General features: G+C 36.7%; 1 protein-coding gene across 8 annotated transcripts in view; it reads right to left on the reverse strand.

Moving 5' to 3' along the window:
- Positions 1–13,433, reverse strand: part of DROSHA (drosha ribonuclease III) — a 117,706-nt gene that overhangs the window by 49,789 nt on the left and 54,484 nt on the right. For 7 of the 8 annotated variants that reach the window (XM_081825936.1, XM_081825942.1, XM_081825940.1 and 4 more), the window contains 3 exons: positions 9,250–9,374; positions 7,518–7,617; positions 5,923–6,030 (listed from right to left, as the gene is read on the reverse strand). In XM_081825936.1, the coding sequence (XP_081682062.1) occupies positions 5,923–6,030; positions 7,518–7,617; positions 9,250–9,374 (333 nt within the window). The remainder of the gene's footprint in view (positions 1–5,922; positions 6,031–7,517; positions 7,618–9,249; positions 9,375–13,433) is intronic. The other variant, XM_081825939.1, reaches the window with a different exon arrangement.

Raw genomic sequence — 13,433 nt, forward strand, 5'->3', positions numbered from 1 at the left:
AAAAAAAAAAAAAAGAAATAGTAAACAGTAGTCATTTTCAGTAATGGACAATGGGACACACACAAACATAGGAGCGGAGGGAGAAGTTTCATTAGACTACAAAGGTGTTAATATAAAGATAACCATTAGAACAGAATTACAAACGTCCCTAAATACAAAGAGATAAAAAAGAAAATAAAAAAGCAAAGAAAATGGACCTCATAGTGACCACATAACAAAAAACAGTGTGATAGAGGGGAGGCCAAACAACGTGTGTGTGTGTGTTTGCTTGTATTAAAAGGAAAATTAAATCATTTCTAAAAGATGGCTACCCTTAGGGGTTCGGGGTGGCAAGAATGGGGTAGAAGCAAGAGAAACAAATTAGATTTTCAAAAACAGACTTGGCTTTGTAAACCTGAGTTTGGAATTATGGTAAATATTTTACAGATTTATAAAACAATATTTAATTTTTAAAAGAAACATTTAAAATCAAAAGTCAAATAAAATAATCTAACTGTGTAACCAGTTTGTGGTCTAAGCACAAGTGACCTAAAAACACAGTAATCTGAGTGTGCAGGCCTCATGTGATGTATCTGTAGAGAATCACAGACAAGGAATACCCCCAAACAAACAACTACTTCCCATAATCATTTTGTTGGTGGTGCCATTAATATTGTTATTCTGGGACTACTGTTTGTGTATCACAGAATAAATCAAATGAGTAATTTTTTTTTATCTTATATGGGGTCCCTATATGGGATCAGTACCGAGGGGAAGAATCTTTTTTTAAGTATTCTAACAAATAAATACAGAAGACAGAATTAAAATACCACTTTGGCAGCTCTTAATATATCCTGGGTCTAGGTCATAATTCACCAGTGACTAATAACGTCACACACACAAAAAAGAGACCATGGATGGATCTAGAGGGTATTATGCTAAATGAATAAGCCAGACAGAGAAAGACAAAAAAACTCTGATTTACTTATATGTAGAATCTAAAAAATAAAACAAATGAACTAAAAAACAACAACAAAAGTGAAATAGACTCATAAATACAGAAAACAAACTGGAGGTTGCCAAAGAGAAGGGAGTTGGGGAGAATGGATGAAATGGGTGAAGGGAATTAAGGGGTATAAACTTCCAGTTATAAAATAAATAAGTCACGGAGATAAAAAGTACAGCACAGGGAATACTGTCAGTAATACTGCAATATACTTATTTTGGTATTCTGTAATGTAAGTAATTGCTAAATCACTATGTGTTGTACACCTGAAACTAATTTAATTTTATATCAACTATACTTCATTTTTAAAAAAAGGTATATGATTGAGGAGAATTACATTCCAATTTGAACACTTATTTCTTCAACTGAAAAATGGTCTGATTAAGTCAGATTTCTATTAACAGAATTTACTTTCTGAAAGAACTATTAAATGTTTGGATTATCACTTACTATAAAAAGACACAGAGAGAGAGAGAGAGACACCATACTACCACCTGTGAAAAAGTTGTACAAAAAAATAAACTTAGATCTGATCACTGCCATCCAACTGAACTTTCTATGATGATGGAAATATTCTGCATCTCTGCTGTTATAACAGGCACTAGCCAGATGTGTCTATTAAGTGCTTGAAATGTGGCTAGGACAATTAAAACTGAATTTTTAATTTCATTTAATTCTAATTAATTTAAGTAGCCACGTATGGCCAGTGGTATTCTATTAGACAGCAGTTTATAATAATTTATAGAAAATATAAGGGAGAGAAGCACATGTTGAATGATACCATGAAGTTGCAATCAGCAAAACCCAGATTAGACCTTAGGAACACCATAGAACACAAGATCCAGTTTCTTCAACAACAAAAATTTGCAAGGGAAAAATGGAATGAGAATCTAAAGAGTAAAGAGACTTAAACCACATCAACTCATGTATGGATCTTTGTCTGAACGGCCACTTGAGCAGACTGAAACATATCTAGAAGATAATCAGGAAAACATGAACAGTGACTGTGATATTACAGAGATGCTGCTGGTAACAACTGAAGCTGTGTGAGGATAGCACAGTGCTCCCTACACTTTTCTCCCTCATCTTGTAGATGTTGGAAATTTACATAATAAAAATATAATTTTGACAGCTCTCTATCAGGCCAGTTAGCCTTCAAGCAAAATCTCGTTCTCTTCCTTTACAAGAAGCACTACACCTCCGGTTTAAAAAAAAAAAAAAAAAAATCAAGTATCTCACATGGTCCAAAAATTTGTTAACAGTAACTGTGAAGCCATATGTCTCTCAGAGGTATAAATCTCCATTTCCATCCCAAGTTCTAACTTAGAAAATGACTCCTTGAATGTGTTTTTCAAAACCTCTTAATCCCTAAAGATATTTCTTTTCACTATTCAGTCACCCCTTGATAGATCATGGAGCGAGAATATCAGTTCAGTGTGATACCGCATGGCAGCCTTCCATTCCATTCTAGAGTCACTGTGGGAAGACAGCACAGCTATAAACGAGTCCACATAGAGCCCTGTGTCTACTCAGTATAAATACCAAGACCACAACTCAGCTCATCTTTCCAGCACCAACAGCAATTCTCCACGTACCTGGGCCTTAGTTTTCTCAAGGAGTTAGTACCCCCGAATACAGCATAAGCCTTATGTGGGTTAGATGACCATAATGGTAGCAGATTCCTTGCTCCTTTTTTTTTTTTTTTAAAGATTTTATTTATTTATTTGACAGAGAGATAGAACAGCACAAGCAGAGGGAATGGCAGAGGGAGAGGGAGAAGCAGACCCTGCACTGAGCAGGGAGCCTGATGCGGCACTCGATCCCAGGACCCTGAGATCATGACCTGAGCCGAAGGCAGACGCTTAACCATCTGAGCCACCCAGGCGCCCTCCTTGCTCCTTTTTTGATGTCTCTGTTTGTCACCTTTATCCATTTTCCATTCTTATGGTTCAGTTTACTGATTCCCATGAGCCACCTCCTTACTGTAGCAGAGGGTACAAGTACCTATTTCTAAAAGATACCAATTCAACCTCAGTAGGCAGAACCCCATTCTTAAAATATGGATCCTGTAGCATTGCCTTTCTGCCTTTTCTGAGGCATACTGTTGAATTTTTCAGCCTCAGTTTCAGGTTTTAATTCCTGCTTTCCACCCCCCATATTACCTAGAAGTCACTCTAATAAACAGCAACACAGAAAAAAACCTTTCAATAGTTTGTCTCTAAACATGACTTCAAGTTCTGCATTTAGTTCACATGTAATTACAAGTTCCAGGCTCAGCCCTAGATTTCCATTTCTCCTAACACTGGTTGGGACATCAGGTAGAATTTTCTAACCTCATAAAAACCCTACTAACTGCTCTGGTTGGGAAATTATACTTCTGGAATGAGAGGCTGGTACTTAGATTTATCACAACAGTTTTATCTCCAGCGGCAGCCAGATAACATCACAAGGCTTTTGCCAGCAACCTACTAACAATTATTACTAATGAACAGTAGGTTCTACATCAATGAATTACCAAATAGAGAATCCTTCCCCTATCCCCACCCCTGAGGATTTTAGAGAAGTGCTTTTTTTTTTTTTCCCCTTAAAATTAAGCATGAGTTTATCTGTTCACAGGCTTCAGGATTATTCAAAGTATTCATTTAACTGCTATTTCTCAGATTCTTATTCTTCATTACCAAACACACTAAGTGCCTTTATTTTGAATGTTTTAAACTGCATTATTACATGCCACCTGCCATCTTATTTGAGGGACGCACACAAAAAGAAACATTTATTCTAGGATAAGAACTTTAAGGCCAACATTACTTGTAAAAAATAGGAGGATTGGAGACTGGAAACATGGCTTCTAAACAGATGGCAGTTGTCTTTGGAAGAGGGGGAGTCCTACAGAGGAAGGGACTATTATTAGATCAAGGAGTATTCACCTTGGCAGGAGTTTTAATGAGGATCCAATTTCTCTGACCAGTTAGTCAAAGGAACTGAGTGCTTTTGCCTGCCAATCTCCAAACAGAATGTAAAATATAATACATAAGGAGATGATAACCTCGTCCTCTGGCTGCTTCTTATCTAGCTGGGAAGCCAGAGTAAGATATTCGTGACACAGCTGAAGAACACAGAACTGCAGTAGAACAGATTATTCAGCACCCGTATGCAGGCATTTTGCCAAAAGAAAGGGGGAAAAGGGCTCAATGCTTTCAAACAAAACTGCCTTAGGGCCTGCTACATAGGGTGGAATCAAGTACAACAGGATACTCCCTCCATACCCACCACCCACCAATCAGTTATTTTTTTCTTTTTACAAATTAGGGCTCTACAGGGTTTTGTTTAAAAAAAAAAAAGAAAGTTCAAAATTAACAAAAACACAAGTTTAAAACCCACTGAACTGAAAGATCTCTAAGGTCCCTTCCAGTTAATAATGCTCTACAATTTATGATGTCTCTGTCAACGCTGACTTATCACTGAGAGCACCAGATTTTGAGCAGATTGTTGAACATTCTGCTCAGCATTCTTATGTCTACCTTAGGATGACATTATGTCGGTTTTGGAGAAACAGAAAAACTGGGTAATATAGCTTCAAGGCCCTAAGAAAGAATCAGCAGAAGATACTCACTTCTGAATACTTACAGTAAAAAAAAAAAAAATTGGTCAGCAAAATAACTGAAGACTTTGGTAGACACAGCTGGCTGCCACTGTAGAGAATTATTCTCAAACTGTCTAGTAACACGGCATCAATAGCAGTCCATCTTAACACAAAATTTTGTAGCTCTGGACATCACAATGAATCACCTAGCAATACCTTTAATAATAAGATTAAATCCCACTGTTCAATATAATAATTAAATGCCAACACTGCCTTAAAGAAAAAACACCTCACTGTGATGAAATAAATACCCGAGACACCGTGAACTTATTACCATATATGCTACCATCAAAACAGAGTGAGTGGAAACCTGTAAGTGTTCCTCCCAAAGGCTGAACATGGCAAACTACACTACCTGACCCCTGCCTGAGTACTCATTGCCTTTACTGTAATTCCCACGGAGCATAACCAGTATTAATCATAACAAAAGAATGAAGTGAAGACTCAAAGAATATGCTGGGTTTTAGGGGTCTCTAATCTGGTATAAAATCCACTCATAGGGAAAACAAAAACAGTTATTAGTAAGAGTTATATATAGCTGAAATGTTCCTCTATTAGTTCACCCAAGGAAAAACTATTATCATTTGGCTCAAATATGAAATTTATATTGATTTTGTTCATTAATGCCTTTAGTTCTCTGCAGTGTAAGTTTGAGTCATCAGTCTGGAAAGTTTGGACACAGTATCTTCAGGAGTCTGCCTGTAGAACTGTTGGAGTATCTCTTTTTTTTTTTTTTTTTTTTTTAAGATTTTATTTATTTGACAGAGAGAGACACAGCGAGAGAGGGAACACAAGCAGGGGGAGTGGGAGAGGGAGAGCAGGCTTCCCGCGGAGCAGGGAGCCCGATGCGGGGCTCGATCCCAGGACCCTGGGATCGTGACCTGAGCTGAAGGCAGACGCTTAACGACTGAGCCACCCAGGCGCCCCGGACTATCTCTTTTGACAAGCACCCACACGTACGCTGCACACAGGCAGGTTCATTTGAAGAATACACTTGCCTTCACTCAACATGAAGAGACAGAATTTAGCATTACTAAGTAACTGCCCCCCCACTCACCCCACCACTGTGCACGTGCATACGCACGCACACACACACACACAACTAAACAAGACAACATGAAAACCGACACAAAAACAAAACCGAAACAACAGAAAACAATTTATGGTTGGCGTTCCATATAGCTACAAGACAGTATGTTCTATAGACTTAACAGAATTAGGAAAACTTCAGTGGCAGATGCCTTTTAAAGAAAGAGGTATACAGGTATAAATGTGTTCTCAGAGGCATCATCACCTGACAGACATCAGAACGGATGCCAGTTTTCCAAAATCCTTGACTACTTAGCTCCACTGTTACTTCTCGCCTCATTGTATTCTTCTGTCGTATTTTTTGGAGCGCTTCCTAGAAAAGAACTCATTATGATGAGTAACCTGACAGTTGTAAAGCAATATTAAGCCAAACATCAAGCATTAGAAAATAAGCTGGATTCATTCAATATCACCCTTTTGTTCAGGTATTCAAACCTCTTCATGCCAAATTACAATATTTTATTTGAAATGAAGGCCAGGATGGTCAAAGCCTTGGGTATGAGCCCGCCTTTCCTGGTAACTAGATAAGAAAAAATCTAAACCAAATCGACCATTCTGTTGAGTTTAAACAAAAAAATACCCTTTTGCTGATAAAAGAAACAAAATGTGATGTTTGGGACTTAAAATCAGCATGTAAAATTATATTTGTATCAAGCCTTATGTTAAGCATTTACATCTAAGAAAGACAATCAGTAAATTAATCTGCAACCCACATAATTCTAAAAGCTGCCTTCTAATTTGCAAAACCCTTACAAAACCTCTTGTAGCAACAGTACATTCTATTTTAAAAAAGACAATGATTTAAAACTTTTGCAAGACATAATCAGGAGCTGACTCTTCCCTTTAACCTCTCTTCAAATAATTAATTATAAAAAAAATTTTATATTTGCACACTTATCCAATAAAAATCTCACAGGAATTCATAATAACAGAAATTATCACACTGCCTGCACCATTGATTAAATGGCTACTACAGGTCAAATACCATTGGAGGAAAGTTAAATGGAGTATCTCAGAAGTCCACACAACCACCCTTTTCCCCAGATGCAACGACAAGAAAAATTTCAGTCAGTCTCCCTTAGCCTTGGTTCCCTCTTTATAATGAAGCTGTCTGGCTCAAGTCACAGGAAGTGACAGGACCAGAATTCAAACACTTTTCCCAGCTTTAAAGCCTTGCTCTCTTATACTACCCAAAGCAAAATAAAACCTCAATGAGACAAAATTTATGTTGATACTGAATCCATTTATTTTTAAAATTATGAATTAAGAACTAAAACATAAATGATCCTGGAATACAGGGATAATGCTACTCATTAGTAAAACATATGAAATTTGCGATATAAAACCTTATGAAATAAGTTTACCCTACTAAACTAACAGACATATGGAAGGCAATCTTTTACGACCTTAAGACCAAGAAATCTTAACATAAGAATAAAAAAAAAAAAAAAAGACCAAGAAATCTGAGTAAGACCCAAATTATATTATGTACAGTCTAATTAATGATAAAAGGTTTACCCAGCAATTGTAAAATTTGAAAAATTTCAATAAGATATATTTATTCCCAATGGTAGGAATCCATTAAGAAACAGGACTTTCGCGGGGTGGGGGGGGATGCTCCCTTAGACACTAAAAGATGAAAAAAAAATCAATCTGTATACTAATGTAAGGAAAGAAAAGTATGATTTTTTTAGAAGTATTTTTCCATCTTATTCTAGAAGTATGGTGTAATGCAATAATCTTGAAATAAATCTGAAGCACATCATCATTAATCCCGGAAGAACAGGATTTGATACCAACCTCCCTTTGCGCCAGCTTCTGTTTGTCAGTTTGTTTAACTTTGGGACTATTTGCTAGGAGGTGGCGAAGTTTCACGTAACTCTTCCAGAGTTTCTGGTACCTAAGGAAAAGGACAGACAGACATCTCAGACAAAAAGTAGGAGAATCTGAAGTGCAATAAAACCAGCTGTTTTAATAGGCCTGCTGAATCATAAATTACATTCTTTTGGATATCCTTAATGGCAACAAACCTTCATTCTAAGGAAGGATCTGATTTGGGGGCAGTGGGGCAGGATGACCAAGAGTCATCTGGAACCTAGTGATTAAGCTGGTAATTATACATCTGTGTTGAAAATGAGGTGTCACTATATATGCCCGAATCTCTCTGGAAAAAATTCCAAAGACACATAAAAACCAACAGAAACATGTATCATTTCTCATCATTACCTATTTTATTTAAATATGTACTTCCTGATGTTGTTGAAAGAAAGACCCCTTACTTAACAAGGACACAGTCGGTCTCTGAACTGCCTACATTGAAAGTAAAAGTTGGAGAGTATTAGAAAAGAGAACACCGTTTGTGCCAATACCCAGCTATACCCAAGCTGTATCCATTTCTCCACTGGAGAGGGAAAAAGACAAATGCTGTGCACCAATTTGTATGTACCATGACAAAAATAAGCATATTTGTTGCAGCCAAATATGTGATAATCAGTCTAAAGGATCCTGGTAAAGCGACCTGGGAATGAAGAGAAATGCAGTCCTGTAGCAGCACACAGTCCTGCCATCTGAGAGTCCACGAGAGCCTATCACATTCTACTAACATTTGTGACAAGAAGGGACTTTCAACGAATTTTCTGTCATATTGAAACTGCTCCTTTCTTGGCCTTAGCTGGGTTTCTCCTTTTTGGTAACAATTTTTTAGAGAATGGAGGAAAGAAAGAAGTACTTACACAGTGCCTGGTTCACTGCTTCATACTTTTATCCAAAGGGGGGAAAAAAAGAACAAAACCCTTTAGCCTCTTCTAATGTATCAGCCAGAATTGTATTTATGAATTGAAAATCTCCCATGCCCTTTTCTCCCATTATGAATCCTTAAAAAAAAAAATTAAGTCAGGAAACTGTTTGTTTGTTTACCGAGGTAGGAAATCCAAACACTTCTGAAGAATATAATGGTACTATTTCCATTCCCACACATCCTCATCTTCTCCCAGAAAAACACTAACAAGCCAGTTGGAAAAACTCAAATGTGGAAAGTAACATCAATTCTAAGAGTCAGAAGTCATGCCTTCTCCTTACAACGCAACCCTTGACTTTGCATGGGATCTTGAGCTCTTATTAAGATGCCTCCCAAAATAGAATTCTGCATAAATCCGGCAGTGCTAGGAACCAACATGATGCTACTTTCCTCTAGAGTGCACTGAAAAAATAAATAATAATAATAACAATAAATATTATAATGATGAATAAAGGAAAAGTTCCTTAAAAGTTAAAAATATACGGGACTCATGTTGACCAAAATTGCCAAGGATAATCTATTGAATAATAATTTCCTGCAGTCAAATCAAGAGAGAAAATAATTCTTCAGGAGCTACCAAAACTTGTTTCATTTGGTAACCTAAATTTGGAAACATGGTTCATTTCAGGTCTTAATTTTTTAATAAGAAAACATCCACTAAAGGGTATTCCTTTGCTAATTCAGCTGTTAGTAGAAGGTGAAATTGGCTAAGACAAACACCGAGAAATATCTTACTGTGGGTCTCCTGCATAACTCAACTGTGCAGGGCGTATCCCAAAGTGGACGATAATCGGAAAAGTAATCACATCGGGGTTGAACTGTTCACGATCCAGTTGATCAATGCGGACAGAGCTAGGTTTCTAGAGAGAAAAATCAAAGCCATTTATTCCCATAAGAAGTCTTTCAGTATTGACTTTAACCTAAGTAATGAAGAAATTAATTGGATTTTTTCTGGGAAAGCCTCATCCCCCAAGGGAAAAATGTCATTTAAAACCCATTAATCATAGCAGCTATACTATATAAAAACTATAATGTCATCCCTGTAAATGAGTCTATGCCATTTGGCATAATGAACAATGATTTTGTCCTTTTCTGCAGTCCACGTAGAAACCTTTAAAAATTAAACTTTTAAAAGGACACCTAGTCAGATATAACTTTTCCTGAACCTCTCCAAAGGCACAGGGGAAATATTCCACATCATGGGGAAGAAGTGTGCTGGCTTATTCTGTTTCATTTCACATTTCAAATGAATGGCTTACTTCTATTCAGGATGCACAGATGCCTCTCTATATCCTTTTTTCCATTAGTTCTCTGTGTATCTTGTTTTTCCTTTCTTTTTTTTAAAATTGCAGTGTAAGTCACATATAACATTATATTGGCTTCAGGTGCTGGACATAATGATTCAATATTTGTATACACTGTGTAATGATCACCACAATAAGTCTAGTTAGCATCTGTCACCATACAAAGTTACAAAATTTTTTCTTATGAGAACCTTCAAGATCTATTCTCTTAGCAACTTTCAAATATGCAACACAATATTGACTTATAGTCACTATGCTGTACATTATATCCCCACAACTTATTTATTTTATAACTAGAAGTTTATGACCTCTTGATCCCCTTCACTCATTTTGCCCACTTCTGGCAACCACGAATCTGTTCTCTGTATCTGAGTTTGGTTTTGCTGTTTGTTCATTTGTTTTTTAGATTTCACATGTAAGTGAAATCATACAGTGTTTGTCTTTTTCTTTTTTCACTTAGGGTAATACCTTCAAGGTCTATCCATGTTGTTGCAAATGGCAAGACCTCATTCTTTTTTATGGCTAAGCAGTATTCCAGTGTGTGTGTGTGTGTGTGTGTGTATCCATTCATCTATTGATGAACACTTAGATTTTTTCCATATCTTGGCTATTGTAAATAATACTGCAGTGAACATGGGGGTGCGTATCTTTTTGAATTAGTGTTTCTGTTTTCTTCAAAATACCCAGAAGTGGAACTGATGGATCATGTTTTTTAATTTTTTGAGGAACTCCTACACTGTTCTCCGTAGTGGCTGTACCAATTTACATTCCCACCAGTAGTGCACAAGAGTTCCCTTTTCTCCACATCCTCACCAACACTTGTTATTTCTTGTTGTTTTGATAATAGTCATTTGAAAGGTATGAGGTGATAATTCACGGTTTTGATTTGCATATTCCTGATAATTAGTGATGTTGAGTATCTTTTCATGTGCCTGTTGGCCATTTATATCTTCTTTGGAAAAATGTCTATTCAGATCCTCTGTCTTTTTTTTTTTTTTTAAAGATTTTATTTATTTATTTGACAGAGAGAGAGAGAGCTAGAGAGGGAACACAAGCAGGGGGAGTGGGAGAGGGAGAAGCAGGCTTCCCGCGGAGCAGGGAGCCCGATGCGGGGCTCAATCCCAGGACCCTGGGATCATGACCTGAGCCGACGGCAGACGCTTAACGACTGAGCCACCCAGGCGCCCCTCCTCTGTCCTTTTTTAATTGGATTTTTTTGTTGTTATTGTGCTACGTGAGTTCTATGTTTTGGATATTAACCCCTTATTAAATATGTGAAATGCAAATATCTTCTCCCATTCAGTAGGTAGGTCTTTCATTTTGTTGATGACTTTCTTCGCTGTATGGAAATTTTTTAGTTTGATGTAGCTCCATTTGTTTACTTTTTTGCCTGTGGAGTTAGATATAAAAAAATCACTGCCCAGACCGATGCCAACGAGCTTCCACCTATGTTTTCTCCTGTAAGTTTTATGGTTTCAGATCTTACATTCAAGTCTTCAATCCATTTTGAATTAACTTTTGTGTATGTCCTAAGGTAGTGGTCCAATTTCATTCTTTCACATGTGGCTGTCCAGTTTTCCCAACACCATTAATTGAAGAGACTGTCCCTTCCCCATTGTATATTCTTGCCTCTTTTGCCATAAATTAATTTACCATATATGTATGAGTTTATTTCCGGACTCCCTATTCTGTTCCACTGACCAATGTGTCTGTTTGTTTTTTTTTGGCCAATGCCATACCGTGATTACTATAGCTCTGTTGTATAGTTTGAAATCAGGGAGCATGATGTCTCCAGTTTTGTTCTTCTTTCTCAAGATTGCTTTGGCTAGTCGGGATCTTTTGTGATTCCATACAAATTTTAGGATTGTTGTTTATCCTATTTCTGTGAAAAATGCCATTAGAATTTTAACAGGGTTTGCACTGAATCCATAGATTGCTTTGAGTAATATGGACATTTTAATAGTATTAATTCTTCCAGTCCATGAGCACAGAATACCTTTCATTTATTTGTGTCTTCTTCAATTTCTTTCATCAATGTCTTATGGTTTTCAGAGTACAGGACTTTCATCTCCTTGGTTAAATTTATTTCTAGGTATCGTATTCTTTTGATGTAATTACAAATGGGACTGTTTCTTAATTTCTCTGATAGTTCACTGTTAGTATATTATAAAAATGCAACAAATTTTTGTGTACTGATTTTTTTACCCTGCAACTATACTGAATTCATTTATTAATTCTAACAGTTTTTTGGTGGAATCTTTAAAGGTTTTCTATATGTAAAGTCATATCATCTATAAATAGTGACAGTTTTACTTCTTCCTTTACAATTTGGATGCCCTTCATTTCTTTTCCCTACCTAATTGCTCTGGCTAGGACTTCTGCTACTATGTTGAATAAAAGTTGGCATCCTTGTCTTGTTCTGATCCAATGTATTCCTTTAATTCTACACCTTTAAAATAGAAGGTATGGTAACATAAAAATCAAATGGTTAAGTTTCTCATTATGTCCATGTAGGTTATTTTTAAAATTTAACAGAAAGCCTCATTTTTTTTTTTAATCTTACAGGAAGAAGTGAACAAGTGGTTCCTTCTTCAGTTAACAAAATAACTTTCTTTTATCCTAAAAGTTTGTTTGTAAAAAGATGGTAAAATCATAAGAGTTTTAGCAACCTTCTTGCTTATTCTCAATTCTCACAGCAGTCCCTAATTAGAAACTAAACTCTTACCAAGAGATGGTGGCATCTTTGGCTCAACTGCTTTAGAGCCAAAGGCTACAGAATTAATCCACATGGAGGCCAACAGCTTCATTTTGTCATAAAACAATGCCTACAACTAAAGTCTCGTTGGCGGCCTGGTTTGTCCAGACAGAGGGGTTTCAATGGTAAAACCAGGAAACCTTCCAGCAACTGAAACAAGCTGGTTACCCGCCCCCCAGCTGTAGCCCCAGTCAGCCATCTGACAAATCCAAGCAGGTGACAAAATGAATAGATTTCTGTAAATTCATACATGTTAAAAAACAACTTATACTTAAGTTTTAAAAGAATATTTGAATGTCACTTAACGGTCAAAAGGTCCCTAGTATCTGAAAAAGTTGACTTCTGCTCTCAAAATTAATAAGCTAGAGAAGATTTTGGTCACAGGTAATCTAATATAAAATTATTTTAAATGCCCTTCATCAGTAGCAACCTGTTACTTAGGTCTAGGAATTGTTGCCAACATTTTGGTTTTTGTTTTGTTTTTTTTAAATTTTATTTTGTTATGTTAATCACCATACATTACATCATTAGTTTTTGATGTAGTGTTCCATGATTCATTGTTTGCGTATAATACCCAGTGCTCCATTCAATACGTGCCTCTTTAATACCCATCACCAGGCTAACCCATCCCCCCACTCCCCTCCCCTCTAGAACCCGCAGTTTGTTTCTCAGAGTCCATAGTCTCTCATGGTTCGTCTCCCCCTCCGATTCCCCCCCTTTCATTTTTCCCTTCCTACTATCTTCTTTTTTATTTTTTTAACATATAATGTATTATTTGTTTCAGAGGTACAGGTCTGTGATTCAACAGTCTTACACAATTCACAGCACTCACCAGAGCACATACCCGCCCCAATGTCTAT

The sequence above is a fragment of the Leptonychotes weddellii genome, chromosome 7 (genome assembly GCF_054177405.1).
Source record: "Leptonychotes weddellii isolate Sample4059 chromosome 7, ASM5417740v2, whole genome shotgun sequence".
NCBI lineage: Eukaryota > Metazoa > Chordata > Mammalia > Carnivora > Phocidae > Leptonychotes > Leptonychotes weddellii.